The sequence below is a fragment of the Hypanus sabinus genome, chromosome 21 (assembly GCF_030144855.1).
Source record: "Hypanus sabinus isolate sHypSab1 chromosome 21, sHypSab1.hap1, whole genome shotgun sequence".
Classification (NCBI taxonomy): Eukaryota; Metazoa; Chordata; class Chondrichthyes; order Myliobatiformes; family Dasyatidae; genus Hypanus; species Hypanus sabinus.
Window position 1 is genome coordinate 38,327,982 of NC_082726.1, and position 16,766 is coordinate 38,344,747.

Sequence of the window (16,766 nt, forward strand, 5' to 3'; positions counted from 1 at the left end):
TCGGTGCTGGGACCACAGCTGTTTACAATATACATTAATGACTTAGATGAAGGGATTAAAAGTAACATTAGCAAATTTGCCGATGACACAAAGCTGTGTGGCAGTGTGAAATGTCAGGAGGATGTTATGAGAATGCAGGGTGACTTGGATAGGTTGGGTGAGTGGGCAAACGTATGGCAGATGCAGTTTAATGTGGATAAATGTGAGGTTATCCAGTTTGGTGGCAAGAATAGGAAGGTAGATTACTATCTAAATGGAGTCAAGTTAGGAAATGGGGTAGTACAGCGAGATCTGGATGTTCTTGTACATCATTCAATGAAAGCAAGCATCCAGGTACAGCAGGCAGTGAAGAAAACTAATGGCATGCTGGCCTTTATAACAAGAGGAATTGAGTATAGGAGTAAAGAGGTCCTTCTGCAGCTGTACAGGGCCCTGGTGAGACCCCACCTGGAATATTGTGTGCAGTTTTGGTCTCCAAATTTGAGGAAGGACATTCTTGCTATTGAGGGAGTGCAGCATAAATTCACAAGGTTAATTCCCGGAATGGCGGGACTGTCGTATGTTGAAAGATTGGAGCGACTGGGCTTGTATACACTGGAATTTAGAAGGATGAGGGGGATCTGATTGAAACATATGAGATTATTAAGGGATTGGACACACTGGAGGCAGGAAGCATGTTCCTGCTGATGGGTGAGTCCAGAACTAGAGGCCACAGTTTAAGAATAAGGGGTAGGCCATTTAGAACAGAGATGCGGAAAAACTTTTTCACCCAGAGAGTGGTGGATATGGAATGCTCTGCCCCAGAAGGCAGTGGAGGCCAAGTCTCTGGATGTATTCAAGAGAGGGTTAGATAGAGCTCTTATAGATAGCGGGGTCAAGGGATATGGGGAGAGGGCAGGAACAGGGTACTGATTGTGGATGATCAGCCATGATCGCAGTGAATGGTGGTGCTGGCTAGAAGAGCCGAATGGCCTACTCCTGCACCTATTGTCTATTGAACTGACTCTGTCATGGATTAGGTAGGAGCTGGCTGAAGGGGTTGGGGTCTGGGTAGTTTGTGAGCTGTTGCAGTCCTGCCACTTACTGTGTTTCTGTGTGCTCTCGGTATGTGTCCTTGAGCTTCTCAAGCTAGTGTTCCTCCACCTTACACCAGAGGGCTCCACGAGTCGCTGGGGATGTTGCATTTCTTCAAGGAATCATTGAGCACATGTTTGAATCCTTTTTATCTTTGCCTGGCTATCTTCTCGTGTGATTTGAGCTGTAAAGAAACACATAACAGTGCTTGCATGTGAGAGAACATCACTAGTTCAGACTGCATTCCTGCAATTAAAATGCATAATCTTCCTGCATAATCTAGCTGGCATTGGAAAGGGTCCAGAGGAGGTTTATGGGAATGATCCTAGGAATGAGAGGTTTAACGTATGAGGAGACTTTGATGTATCTTGGTCTGTACTTGCTTTTGTTTAGAAGAATGAGGTGGAACCTTATTGAAATCTACCAAATATTGAAAGGCCTGGACAAGTCCGTGTGCAGAGAATTGTTTCAGTAATAGGAGAGTCTAGGACCAGAGGATGCAGCCTCAAAATAGAAAAACATCCATTTAGAACAGAGATGACGACGGATTTCTTTAGCTGGGGGTATTGAATCTGTGGAATTCTTTGCCATAGAAGGCTGCGGAGTCCAGGTCACTGGGTATATGACCTGGAGGTTGACGAGTACTTAATTAGGACATCAAAAGTTACAGGAAGAAGGCAGAAGAATGGGTTTGAGAGCAAAAATAAGTTATCCATGATCAAATGGTGAGCAGATTCAATGGGCCAAATGGCATATTTCTGCTCCCACGTCTTACGGTCTTCTACTGGAATAGCATTATTTTCAGGTTGAAGCATTAACTGTGCAATGTCTGTGATATCTTCTGGGCAAATTCCATCAGCAATAACTAGTGTTCAAAGTAAAGAAATGGCCTTAAACTGCACTGGCATTTCATGTAGGCAGAAAAAGAAAACAGCTTTATGAAACCTGTCTGTTCATGCCTTCATACATTGAAGATTATGTAGTTTATGCCTCTGAACCAAATAATTGTAGCTTCATATATCACAAACTCCAGACAATTTGTTCCTTGCCTATTCCACTAACAAATGGAAACACAGTAAGGCCCAGTGGATGAGGGCAATGAAGGAGGAGATTCATAGTTTGTGTTTTGATGGCAATTGCCATAATGTTGAATTTTGATGAATTGTCTGTCCATTTTACCTGTTTTTTATCCACCTTTCTTTTGACTTGCTGTTGATGTCCAAGCTATCAATTACCTTGAAATTCCTATCCTCTATTTTCAAAGCCTATCCCCTCAGCCAAATTTGCCAATGCCCCTTGACCTCCCCAGGTACATTCCCATTTAACCACACCCTCCCAACAATGCAACTCTGGGGCCCCAAGTTGCTGCTGTCATTGCGAGCAGCTGTTTCACATGAACTTTCTTTCCCTTTTAGGAAAGCAAAGGTTACAAGTTTGAGTCGGAGACTGATACGGAATCCATTGCCAAACTGATCAAGTATGTGTACGATAACAGCGAGGATGAGAACATCAGCTTTGCTACTTTGGTGGAGAGAGTCATCCAGCAACTGGTGAGTGAGAAGTGTGAGTGTTGTGCCAGCCTGGAGGCCTTTATATCATGTGCATGTTACATAATTTCATAATTGATAACCTTACAGGAGGCCATTCACCCCACCGAGTCAGTGTCAGCTCTCAGTCCCATCCCATTGCCTTTCTTATTTCCTTGTAAACGATTTTCTGTCCCAAGCCCATCAACCCCTCTGAAATCTCCTGCACCCACCCACACTTGGGGTAAATTACAGAGCTCAAGTAGCCCACTAACTGGGAGGAAATGTGAGCACCCAGGGGTGACTCACCCAGTCACAGAGGAAGTAGAAGCTCGACACAGGCAGCACTTGAGGTCAGGATTGAACCCAGGTCGCTGGAACTGTGCTACCAGCTGTATCACTGCCACTGAAATGATCAGACAGTGTATCTGATTGTCCTAGATCTGAATTTGAGGCTCCTTGTAGACCAAAATGGAATCATATCCCTCAGTCAATGGGGACAATGACCAAGAGGTTGTACTAATGAGATGGCGTTTGGAATTGGATGTTAGCCGAATAGTTATTTTGCACAGGGTGTGCATAATTTTGCGTAATCGTTGAAGTAACAGAATGGTTTAGGTCATCACATTCTCCCTACTGAAACTCCTAGTCAAAGGCACTGGACTTCTCAGATGTTTAGAAAAGTGATGGTTCTCTGTGCAGCCGACTTCAAACTCTTTCCGTGAATATTTCACCTTTTTTTTTATCGAATTTCATTGTCTCATCTTGCTCTTGTACTTTCACATTCTCATATGCACCCTATTTTATGACATACATGATAAGATATAGGAGCAGGACCAGGCCATTTGGCCCATCGAGTCTGCCATGCCATTTGATCATGGATGATTTATCATGACAAGGAATAAAAATGCAAGAGCAAGAATATATTTTAAAACAAGTTAAAAGAATATCTGTTAATTGCAGGGTGACATAAGTACTTTCTTACTGAATATAAGCTCAGACCCCAAATGGGAAGAAAAGGAGAAATGTGTCAGTAAATAAATTTATTCCCTAGGTAAGCAATGCTCGGGCAGTTGTTAATCTCTTTACAGATTAGTCGGTGTGGTTTCAATGGGTTTCACCCTTCCATCATTCTGGCTCAAGCAGATTATTCTAGTGCAATATTGTACCTCATTAAAGCCACAGGAAGCATCTCAAATCATCTATCTCCTTCACATGTTTTGGTGCATGGCCAAATGCTTAAGGCTTTGGGCTGATGATCTGAAGGTCATTAGTTCAAGCCTCAGCCGAGGCAGTGTGTGTGTCCTTGAGCACCTGCTCCTGCATGTTTATAGCCCAGTGGCGGTGGTTGGTGCAGTATGGACAAGTTGAAAGGCCTAGACACAGTAGACGTGGAAAGGATGTTTCCCATGGTGGGAGAGTCGAGGACAAGAGGGCACAGCCTCAGGATGGAGGGGCACCCTTTCAAAACAGAGAGGTGGAGAAATTTCTTTAGCCAGAGGGTGGTGAATTTGTGGAATTTGCTGCCATGTGCAGCTGTGGAGACCAGGTTGTTGGGTGTATTTAAGGCAGAGATTGATAAGGTTCTTGATTGGACATTGCATCAAAGGTTACAGGGAGAAGGCCAGGAACTGGGGTTGAGGAGGAGATAGAAAAAAGGATCAGCCATGAGTGAATGGCAGAGCAGACTTGATGGGCCAGATGGCTTAAGTTTGCTCCTATTTCTTATGGTATTGTGACTGTGCGGGTTTACCCCAAAGCGCTTCAGTTTCCTCTCATAGACCAGGCATATGGCGGTGGGTTAATTATCCCTATAAATCTGGGCAGTGGGGAGGGAACCACTGGCAATGCGAGGAGAGTAAAAAATTGGTTTAATTGTGTTTTTGGTGGTTGGTCAGGACCTGGTGGGATGAAGGGCCTGTTTGCATGCTGTAACAACTCTGATTCTGTCTGCTGGAATCTGACCTGCAACCAGCTTCTGCTGTGTGTATGATACTGCCCTTGGCCAAAGACCCAAGCTTGAGTGGCCTGGGCTTGTTATAATCACTGTGCTGAGCAACACTAATCATCAGTGCAATGGAGTACCCATCTGAGCTGGTGGCAGGTGACCAGACAAGATCTGACAACAGATTACCTCAGCTGCTGGAATAAGCTGTTGTCTGTAATTGATGTTATAAGCTGCTTTTGAAAGGAACCTCAGTCCCTCTTATATAATTTCTAAAATTATCTGCAAAAATAGCTACTTTAAGGATGAAAACATTGTCTTCAGATTTTTTGATAGAAATTGCATTGTGTTGTACACTAGTAACTGTGCTGATTTTACAGGAAGGTGCCTTTGCCTTGGTGTTCAAGAGCGTTCACTTCCCTGGGCAAGCCGTCTGCACCAGGTAATCTATCCTAGCTCTGGATTTTAGAGAGAGATTTTCATGCATTTTATTTACAGCTTACTAAATGGCAGCCTGCCTGGTAATGGCATTGGCAAAAACTATTTTTGTTTGTATTCAGAAATAGAATGAAATATCTCTCAATCTGGAGTTCCATTAACATATTCAGAAAACGTCACTATATACTAAAAGCAATTTGGCTCATTGGTCCAACACATCCTTGGCAACCAAGGTACTGTCCTGAGCTGGTCCATTTTGCCTGTATTTAGTCCATATCCCACAAAACCTTTCCTATCCATGAATCTATCTCTCAAGTGTCTTTCAAATATAGTACATGACCTTTTTGATAGCTTATTCCATGTACTCACCACCCTCCATGTGATAAAACTTGTCCCTCAGCTCCTTTCTAAATCTATCTCCTCTCAATTGAAACCTATGCCTTCCAATTTTAGACTCCCCTATCCTGGAGAAGAAGGACTGTGATTACTCACCTTATCTACCACCCTCATGATTTTAAGAACAATTCTAAGGTCACCTCTCAGTCTTCTGATGCTCCAGAGAGCAAAAGGCCCAGCCTGTCCTGATGTCCTTCAGACCTGTCAGCATCCTTGTGGAATTTTCTGCACTCTCTCTAGCTTAATGAATCCTTCCTGTAACATGGCAACCAAATCTGCACACCATATTCCAGGCAGGGTCTCACCAACGTCTCATGCAGCTGTAGCATGATGTCCTAACTCTCTGGTACGCAGAAGGCACTCAGTATTCTAATTGGAATGTGGATCAGCCAGGGGTGAAAGGCATCTAGGGCAACACACAATATACTGAAGGAATATGGCAAGTTGGGCAGCATCTATGGAAGGGAATAAACAGTTGACGCTTCAGGCTGAGAAGGGTATCAGCCAGATAAGCTGACTTGTTTATTTTCCTCCATAGATGCTGCCTGATTTACTGAGTTCCTTTAGCATTTTTTTGTGTGTATTCGTAGGACTTTCATCATCTGCAGAATCTCTTGTGTCTATGAAGAGCATCTAGGGGTTGGAATGGCATGAGAGTGGGAAGTTAATGCTGAGTTGTTGAGCACTTTGGAAGTCTCAGTCTCAGAGAGCAGGAATGTCAGGAACTGGAAGGCCTGCAATCTGGGAACAGAATGCAGGGAATTCTGATGTTGGTTCTGCATGGCTAGTGTGCAGGGAACTTGGTACTTCCCTGTCCAGAATCGACGAGCTTCAAAATATTCGAGCTGCAATGCTGGGCTTTTGGGGCATTGTTCTCGGCGGTGACCATGGTTCTAGCCATAACTGTTAGCTGGGCACCAGGAATGCTGCCCTCTCAGATGGAGAGACAGGAGAGGCGCACAGTGTTAAGTCTTGGTGTTCATGAACTGTATTCTAATGGACAGGAAGGAAAGTTACTTCCATGGCCCCTGACACACACTGTCTGTTGGTCAGCCTCACTCCATGACCTATAGCTCTTCCAAATCTCCTGGTTTAGTTCCTTGTGTGCAGTCCTATTCACAGTTCTGCATTACCTCCCAGCCTAGAAGCACACGTTTTCAAACAAACTCTCCCTCATGTTCCCATATCTCTGTCTTTCAGAACACTTCCCCTATACCCTACAACCATCTGAAAATTTTCTCCAACTTGTGTAGTTGTGTACCCTTAGTGCTCCCTCTCTATTTCCTCTCTCACCTCCTCTGTTGAAAGTTTCAACTCGTCAGGCATTTCAGGAATGCAATCATCTGGCCCTATACTAGGAAATAGCTATCACACTCAGCCTTCCTTCCCCCACCCCCCAAGAAATTCTCCTTAACCCCAAAAGTTTACATCAGGTGAAGTAAAGGGTTAATGATAAATTAAACCTTCATGGCTGCATGTGGATAAATGTACCATCTTGTAAAAGGCAGTCAGGTCTGATGCCAATGCAAATTTGTCTGGACAGGTTTTTGGATCAGTGTTCTCACAGATCCAAGAACCAATTCAGTTCCCAGGTGAAGAAGCCTTCCAGTTTCTTGGGGAAGGATAAGCTGTGCATTGCTTTCATGTATGCTACTCCCTGGGATTAAAACATTGACAAGAATGTCAGGAATTGATTCACAATGGCTGTGAGGTACCAGTTTTGTGACCTCAGACTCCAGGACACATCACCTCCCGGTCAAAACTGCAGGAAGGTTGGAAGGAGAAATATATTAAAAGATTACTATTCCTTGCAAATGAGTACATCTGTCAGCAAATCCGCAGGAATTTTAGCAGAGTTGCCACCCTACATATCTCACTAAACTAGTGACTCTGTGTTTACTCAGTGGTTGATGTGTATATTTATGCTGGGTGGGAATGGGTAAAATAAACTGATCTCCAGAAGCCACTCCACTGAAATCTGAAGGCTTTGCTCAATGAGGCCTAAGAGTAATGTGATCATTAACAGGAAGCAGTTGAATTATTTTTATAATTTTGCTCAGCCTTCAATGTAAACCTTTTAGCTACCTGAAGTTCCCTGTCCCTCCAGTGTGTGCTTTATATCATAGCTCTTCAACCAAAGTGTACCAAAGATTTTGCCTTTATTTCACAATGAGCATCTAGAATTAAAAAGATAGTTTCATTTTTAAAATAACTGTGTACAGTGAATTCCAGTTAGTTGGCCCATCGGTTGATCAGGGCAGTGGCTTATTTGGAAGAACAGAACTAATGGAGAGAATAGCGGGAATTTGCTTTGTTTACTCGGGACACTGTGCCATTTAATCGAGACAGGAGACTGTTGTTGAATAGTTTCTAACTAGCATAGGTCGAGTGAACTTGTGTGGCCGTCAAGTGAACTGAATTTCAATAGCATAACTTGCATGTGCTTGTGTTCAAATATCAGTGTTTTTTGTCACAGATAGTTGGTGGGAAATAAGCAATAAGACGATTTAGAATTGTTTTGCTCACTGCGGTTTCAAGCATTCAGGCTTGGAGATGCCAGAAACATCCGGATTTCACTACTTCAGCAAGTTAGGAACTATTAAGAATTTGAAGGTATTGAAAATTATCTTGAATATTACAATGAAAATGAAGATGTGGAGGATGCAGTTGTTGAAAGTATTGTATAAAAACAATCTATTATCTGCATTAGGTGCCTGGGCCAATTTTATTCATTTGCAGTGAATCAAAAGAACACAGCAGTGTTGGTTGTCCATTATATCCAATGATGACACTGAAACCTGTGCAGGAGAGTTTTTAAATGGAAAAGTTATTGTACTGAGACAGGTCCACGCTCTCGACCTCGGAAATCTGGGTCCAGTTTTACTCATCACAAATTGGGATCTTCCTATGTTACAATGGATAACTATGAGTTCTTCTGTACCTTAACATGTCCCTCGTTCTCCATGCTGCGCTGCAGAACCACCTTCTTGTCTGCTGGATCACGCTGTTGATCTCGGTCCACCAGAGCTGACTTCACGCGCTAGGACAGGTATGTCCCTATTTCACAGGAAGATGAGGCCTGCCAGCTGCCCTTGCTGGGTTTAGCCCACCTGCCGAAGCAGTGTACTGGGGTGTGGCCGCAGTCACATGCAAACAGCTACTTGAAGCCACAGGTGAGAGCTGAGTGTCTGGTGGGAACCAAGGTTGAGTGAGTTGCCCCAGAATGATTTGACAAGCCCCTTCACCAGAGTTGCTATACCTCCCTAGACACACCATACACGGCAGTGTACATTGGATGATTACTCCACCAATAATTATTAGGAACTACAATAGAATTAAAAGTACTGTTTTATAGTACTATAGTAATGTTCTAATTTGTTCTGTACTTCATTGAAATAATTTTTACTCAGTTAAACAGTAATCTGTCTTTTTTTATACCTTTATAACTATTTCCATGAAACGTCGGCTATTTGGTGCAGCCAGTTAATTGAATTCACAATGTTTTGAAAAAAGTTTTCCTTGGCATGTCAAGACTAGCATTTTCCTGCCTTTCAAAAGAAAGTGGTGAATCTGTTTGAGCATCTGCAGCCCACGTGGTGAATGTGCTTGCACAGGGCTGGAAGGCTGGCACGTTTCAGGGTTTCACCAGGGCTAGAGGTTCAGTGTTCAAACTGTCTGCTGAGCAAGTCAGAGAAACAATGCAGTTGGCGGTGCTCCCTTGCAGCTCTGTCCTCGACTCTCTGGGTGGCAGGGGTTGTTAATTGGGAAATTTCCCATCAAAGTTCAGTTTATTGGCATATACACAAGTGCATCTATGCATAGCTGTGATGTAAAGCTTACTTGTAGCACATAGCATTAGGTAAATAGTATTCATAAGAAAAACAAATTAAACATAATTGTACACAATTTTTACAAGAACACAACTAGAACAAAACAAAGCTATAGGAGTCCATCATAGGACATAGAACTTCGAACAATAAGTTATTGGAACAGGCCCTTCAGCCAATGGTGTATGCCAACTACAATTGCCATGTTAAACTGCACATGGTCTATATCCCTTAATACCCTCTGTCTTCATCTGTCTGCCTCTGAAACAATGCTCTTATATTTGTTCTGCTATCTCCCATGGCAGATTCTCTGGGCTTTTAATAAAAAAAACTTTGCAATGCAAATTATGTTCTATTTCACAAAGAGTGGTGGGTGCATGGAATGCCCTTTCAGGGGTGGTGGTGGAGGCAAATACATTAGGGGCATTGAAGAAACTTAGGTAGGCACATTGATGATAGAAAAATGGAGGGCTCTGTAGGAGGGAAGGGTTAGATTCCTTTTAGAGAGTAGGTTAAAAGACTGGCATTACATCGTAGGCCAAAGGACTTGTACTGTGCTATAATATTTATGTTCTATAAACCTCCAGTGTCAGAGGTGGTGGATGGTTAAACCAGTGGAAGAGATTTCCACGTACCAGTGGCCTTCGAGATGTTGAGAGTGAGGTAGATGGCAGTGGCAGTTCCACTGAATGGTGGCCTTTGTTTTGGAGATAGCTGACGTCCGACATTGGACTGATCGTACTGGAACCTGCAGAAATTTCTTCTACATCTGAGACGTGAGGAAGCTACTTGTACATCACTATCGTCGGCAAGTGGGCTGCTTCTGACTTCATTGGTAGAAAAGATGAGTGATAACTGGGATATTGAGAAATTTCTGCAAAATGCACTCCACAAACACTTGAAAACTGGCTAGTTGGAAGTTTAGAAAACTTCTTGTTTAGTGGATCTTGTATTGGGTCTGACTGCCAGAAATGAGAATTTAAATGTACAGAGAATTGTGGACGCTGCAAACTGCCTTTACTAAAAGCACACTTCTGGAAAGTGCTATCAAGCTATTCAGATGAAAACTTAACATCATCTTCAAAGTTTCTTCCCCTAGGCCGGGGGTCGGCAACCCGCGGCTCCGGAGCCACATGTGGCTCTTTTACGTCTGTGCTGCGGCTCCCTGTTGCTTTGGGAAATAATTGGTTGTGGCGACCCTTTTCCTGGCACATCCGAACCGACTCACAATTAGATAGCCTACGGGGGTTTGCGAGGACAGAGCTTTGGAGCCTCTGCGCCATGGGGGGGGGGGGGGCAGGTTGAGGGAGGCTTAAAAGTGAGGCTGAAGATTTTGAATAAAGTTTTTTCCTTCGACTGCAGTTACCGACTCCGTGTCGTCATTTTAGCGCTGCGTGTAGCACACCGCTACATGGTCAGTATTTAATTAAAATGTATTTTATGTTAGTTTGTTAGTTTTTGAAATGTAAATCTAAATTTGAAGATTATGGTGATCTTGTACAATCTAAATAAGACGTTGTGGCGACCCATTTCCTGACACATCCGAACCGGCTCACAATTAGCCAGCGTTCAGGCTAAGGGAGTTAGCCTACGGGGGTTTGTGAGTACGTGTCTTTTGCAGCATCCGCGCCCATGGGGGGCGGGTTGAGGGAGGCTTAAAAGCAAGGCTGTTTAGTTCGAATAAAGCTATCTTTGACTGCAGTTTACTGACTGCGTGTAGCACACCGCTACAACGTGTTTTTATCGCTGGCTGTCCAGAGGGGAGGTGCCTGGAAGAAGTGAAAACTTTCCTGGGCAGCAAAGGGCTCAACTTTCCTGAGCTGGAACAGCCAGAGTGGCTGGAAAAGCTACACTTCATGGTAGACATGACAGCGCACCTGAACACGCTAAACACAGCTCTTCAACGGGGTAAGGACGTACAGCCCTGCACATGTTGGAGGATGTTTTGGCATTCGAGCGCAAGTTGACGTTGCTTGCCAGAGATTTACAGAAAGGCACGTTGTCTCACTTCCCCAATTTGAGAGAGTTCAAACAAGGTCACGACATGATAAATTCGGGGTATTTACATTCTGCAGTCATCGCAATGCAAACATCGTTTGGGAAACGCTTCTGTGAGTTCAGAGAGGAAAAAAACACATTATCCTTCCCGGTCACTCCCCTAAGCATCGATCCATCCCTACTGAATACGACTGCATTGTCAGGTGTGAGTCAACCTGAACAAGTATGATAAATATTTTAATTGCCTATTATTTTACGTATATTCATATGTTTTCATTGTTCAGTGAAATAGTCCTTTTATTTTTCAGGTTGACAGCTGGCTGACGTTATTTTTGGTTTGCTGCTGGCAGCAAATTTAAGTTTGGCATTTTTCATAAATACAAGAAGGACTCAAATAGACGTTGAGTATTTTACTTAAAAGTAACCTTCAACCCAACGTCTTTTTTTCGGAGTTCAAAATGTTTTTGTTGCATGCAGAAATGTAATTTCGTTTTCTCTGCAGGAGTTCATCAATTTCATAAATGCAACACATTATAGTTTGTTTATACATAGCATGAAGGCAAAACAAAACGTTGTATGCAGTGTTATTTCATTTTAAATGTCAAATGGGTTTTGCGGCTCCCAGTGTTTTCTTTTCTGTGGGAAACGGGTCCAAGTGGCTCTTTCAGTGGTAAAGGTTGCTGACCCCTGCCCTAGGCAGTTAATCTGATTAACCATTCTAGTTAGCATTCCCGGCTCTCTCTATCTATTACTCCAGGCACTGCGCTGTACTGTAAATACTTTAGACCTTCTTATAATGTTTACATAATAAATACTTGCTAGTATTTAAGCATTTATGCATATTTTATTCCATATCTATATTTAACCTCTTTTTTTATTCTTTGTTTGTTATACTTGTTGAATGTTGTGTTTTTCTACAACATGCCCTTTCAACACACTACAGCAAATTCTGAATATAGGTGAATGTATATAGTGAATAAAGTTGATCCTTGGTCCTATAATCCTTGAAATGGCACAACTGGAGAATTATCTGCACATTGATGCCTCAAATCCAAGGAAAGAAGTAACAAGAGGTCCTGGGAATTAGTCTAATTTTATAGTCGGAGTTTGACAGTGGAGATAAAAACAGAAACTACCAAGCAGGTTAGGATGCATCTGTAGAGTGAGGAAGAACAACTGAAGTTTCAGGTAATGACATTTCATCAGAAGCACATCAGTAGCATTTTCATTTTGACTTCTTACTCCAATCCACTAGGAGGCAGTGTCCTCCAGTTCTTTTCATCTTAGAAATTACCTCTTCCTTCTCGACTTCCTGTCACGACTTACCCCGCCTCATCCAGGGTTCTGTTGCCCTCCAAGCGAAACCTCCAGAATCAACCCCATCTTTTGAATCTATACTCTGTCACCACCTAGTTCCGTCTCTAATTCATTCTGCTCTGGTCCAGTTTTGCTTTGTGACAGGAGTCACATATGGTTCACAGCAAGTTAGGAAGAGAATGGGCCAGCTGAAGAGTATGAATTTCAAAGGAATCTGTAGTGAAGTGGATCATAACAGTGCAGTCACTTATTGTAAAGAGTAAGATCCCATAAATAGTGGATTAATGACCCGATAATCTTCTTTAATGTATTGATTGGGGGATATTTTGACACAGAACTGGAGCAATTCTCCTGTTTATTTTCAAAATAGTACCACAGAACGTTGTGCAAATCCAAGTGGATACTGAACATTTTAATGTCTTATCCAAAACACACACTACTGACACTGGAGCATCGTCTGGTGCTCAAGTCTTTAACTGCGGCTTAAGCCTGCAACTTTTGTAAAGAAGTAGGTATGACTGCCATGACTGACAGCCATATTTCTCTGTCTCCTCTTTATTGCTGAAAGGGTCCACTCTCTGACAGCACCACATTGTTAGGAATTGTTATCAGAAACAACTGCTCATGAGCTCTTCTTCAACAGTGTGCTCAGTAACTGCATTGCCAGAAGCTTAGCCAGCTAGAATTGATGTAATTATGCCAAACGTACAAGAGGATGAGTAGAATCATAAGAGCAGAATTAGGCCACTAACAATCGAGTGCTACGCCATTCTATCATGGCCTATGTATTATCCCTATCAACCCCATTCAACTGTCTTCTCCCTCTTGACATCTGGATCTGGAATCTTGGCTCTTTGTTCCCATCCAAAGTAGACTCTGCCAACCCTCCATAAAATGGCCAAAGGTAAACACAAACATTGACTTGCAGATCAATCTTGGAATCTCATTTGGGCGATCTCACTGAAACCTACCGAATAGTGGATGACCTAGATAGAGTGGATGTGGAAAGGATGTTTGCAACACTGGAAGGTTCTAGGACCAGAGGGTGCAGCCTCAGAATAGGACGCCCCTTTGGAACAGAGAATAAGGTGAATTTCTTTCGCTTGAGGGTGGTGAACTTTTGGAATTCATTGCCACTGATGGCTGTGGAAGACAAATCCATATTTAAAGCAGAGGTCGATAGGTTCTTGATTAGTAAGGGCATCAAAGGTTACGGGGAGAAAGGGGTTGAGACAAAATAAATCAGCCATGATCGAATGATGGAGCAGCTGTAATAGAATAAATGGCCTAGTTCTGCCCCAGTGTCTTTTGGTCTTACGGAGATAATTGGATGTGGAATTGAGTGACCCGCAAGTCTTATATTCATGTTATTTGTTTTTGGTCTTTCTCAAGTAGACACAAATAAGTTCTTTCACTAGAGATGCCATATAATACTTGTTTGAATTTTGTGATCTGCCATGATCGTACCCAAAGGCATATGAAAACTATAGAACTTGAGACAATTCTGCCAATCCCGACCAGGCAGATATCAAATTCCCTGCACTCGGACCATCCAGCACCAACACTGGAATTCCCTGCATTCTACTCCCAGATTGTTGGCTTTCCAGTTCCTGACGTTCCTGCACTGAGAGACTGAGTCTTCCAAAGAACTCAACAACCCAGCATTAACTCCCCTATCTCATCCCATTCCAACCCCTTAGATGCCCTTTATAGGATCAAGAGATTCTGCAAATGATGAAAATCTTAAGCAATACACACAAAAAGTGCTGGACGAACATAGTAAGTTAGGCAGCATCTATGGAGGGGAATAAACAATCGATATTTCTACTCAATACTCTTCTCTGCCTGAAATATCAACTGTTTATTCCCCTCCATAGATGTTGCCTGATTTGCCACATTCCTCCAGTATTTTGTGTGTGTTGCCTTAAATGCCCTTACTCCTGGCTGATCAAAATTGCCCATCAAAAGACTGAGGGCCTTTTGAGAACAGGAGAGTTATAACTGTATGAGACTCTACCTGAAATATTGTGCAGTTTATTTAATGTTGAATATTTAATTTTTGAGTCGCTGTTTTTTTGCATGGGAGGGGCTTGGGTTTAAGGATTTGATGTTTTAGCTGCCATGTCCAGGTGGGTGATCTGTTAGTTTTTGTGTGAGGGAGGAGTTGAGAGTTTGGGTTTTGCATGTTTTGTTTCTTTTTCATGCGGGGGAAGACATTGATGTCATTTCTTTCAATGGATTTCATGGTTTTCCTGCATTTCATGGCTACCTGGAGAAGACAAATCTCAGATTGTATTCTGCGTACGTACTTTGATAATAAAATGCACTTTTGTACCTTTGAATTGTGTCCAAGTTATGTTTCTGAGTAAGAGAATAGAAATCAAAGCACTTTCACCATATCGGAATATATTGGATTTGTAGAAGAACATTGCAGCTTCAAATTTTCCTGCAGACTTTGAATAAAGGTTGATGGTTTTGTGATATCCAGAAAATTCTCCTCCACCTCCAACTCTACCCTCTAGTTGCTAACCCTAGAGGAAGGTGTCATAATCCTAAGAAGACTTGGGAGTTTGTCCAATGTCGTAGTCCACATTTATCTTTGAGCATCTCACAAAAACAAATTATTTGGCCAGCTCTCTCCTTTCTATGTAGGAATTGTATTTTCCATGTCCCTGCATTGTAGGGGAGAGAACTGGTCATAATCCTTCCTTTGCAGTGGAGCAGTGTCATTTCCCAGGTTTATGAAGTATACTTTCCTATCAACATCTTTAAAGTGTTTTTAAATACTGATTAAATACATAGTGCTGATTTTTTTTTAAATATTTAGACGGGGCAGTCCTCTGATGATCGGTGTGAGAAGTAACCATAAACTTTCGACAGATCACATTCCAGTTCTGTATCGTACATGTAAGTAAAACTGGATCTAAGGGTAAAGGAATTCATACATTGTGTGAAATGAGACACGAATTATCTATAAAGACTGTATTTCGCATCGTAATACTACAAGGCTTCATGTAATATACTGTGCTCAAACCTATTAGATCCTTGGGGGCCAGGGATGTAATTTTATCATGAACTGTCTCACCAACTTGGTTTGGACGGGCAAAGTAAAATAGTTTATACTGGGAATATCAACCAAATGCATTCCAGTGAATGCGTTTTTAATGGTGATCTGAGACACAAATGGAACTCAGAACATGAATAAAATGGTCACAGAGGCTGTTAGGTGACGGCTAAATAGGACTACTGTAGGATCTCCCCATCTTGTTTTTATTGGGTCTAAATAAAGACTTCTTGCTGTACTTCAATCCAGTGCTCATCAATCTGTGTTTGTCCTTTGGTTCTGAGCTTCCATTGGCAAGGGGCTGGTGGGGATGATACATGCTGATATCTCATGAGTTATGAGATTTTTGAATGCTTTTAGCAGGTAAAGAATTAAAGATGAGCTGTCCACTGCCTCGCATCGATGCCTCTACCTCTTTGTACCCTGTTGGGGAAGAAAAGTCAGTGGAGTACTACTTTGCATCAGACGCCAGGTGAATAGTTACATTTTATTATGCTAATTATCTTGTGTCCATTGTATGGGAGTGAGGTCTGTAAAATCAGAGGTAACATGTATTTTCTTGTAGGTGAAATGTTCCAGTTCATTCTTGCAGATTTCCATTTGAACTTTAAACATTTGTCAACTCTTTGAGCATTGCTCACATATCCCATTTTTCGTCACCAGAGTAATGTAGTTAGCGAGGCTTGTCCTTTCTGACTCCTTTAAGATGGCAAACTTGTAAAACTGTAGTTCCACTAGAAGTCAACAAAGGAAAGAAATCACTGGGTATTTTATTAATTTACATTTGTGGGGAAGTGCAGAGTGAGTGATTTGTGGCAGCTGGAAATTGAATACAGTAGAAGTTAGATAATCTGACATCTAGTTATTCAGTTGATTTACCATCTGGCTCTCTGGTGTCCTGTTCCCCACATTTCCTGCACTCAGCTCAGTGCTGGGTTGAGGCTGTGCCTTGCTCTGACTCCTTCAGGCTTCGTGTCTACGGACTCAATTTTGTTCTAATTGCTATTTGCTTACTTCCATTGTTTGCACAGTTTGTTTTTCTCTATGTGTGTGTGTCTCTCTCTCTCTCTCTCTCTCTGCACGGTAGGTGTTTGATGATCTTTTTAAAATGGGTTATTTTAGGTTTCTTTGTTTTGTGGCTGTCTATAAGGAGACGAATTTCAAGGTTGTATAATGTTAAC

The 16,766-nt window shown here is 42.3% G+C and overlaps 1 protein-coding gene across 2 annotated transcripts in view; it reads left to right on the plus strand.

Moving 5' to 3' along the window:
• Nucleotides 1–16,766, plus strand: part of LOC132378978 (glutamine--fructose-6-phosphate aminotransferase [isomerizing] 1-like) — a 110,791-nt gene that overhangs the window by 56,367 nt on the left and 37,658 nt on the right. The window contains exons 6-9 of one of the 2 annotated variants that reach the window (XM_059946385.1): nt 2,490–2,624; nt 4,926–4,987; nt 15,349–15,428; nt 15,946–16,057. In XM_059946385.1, coding sequence (XP_059802368.1) covers nt 2,490–2,624; nt 4,926–4,987; nt 15,349–15,428; nt 15,946–16,057 — 389 coding nt within the window. The remainder of the gene's footprint in view (nt 1–2,489; nt 2,625–4,925; nt 4,988–15,348; nt 15,429–15,945; nt 16,058–16,766) is intronic. The other variant, XM_059946386.1, reaches the window with a different exon arrangement.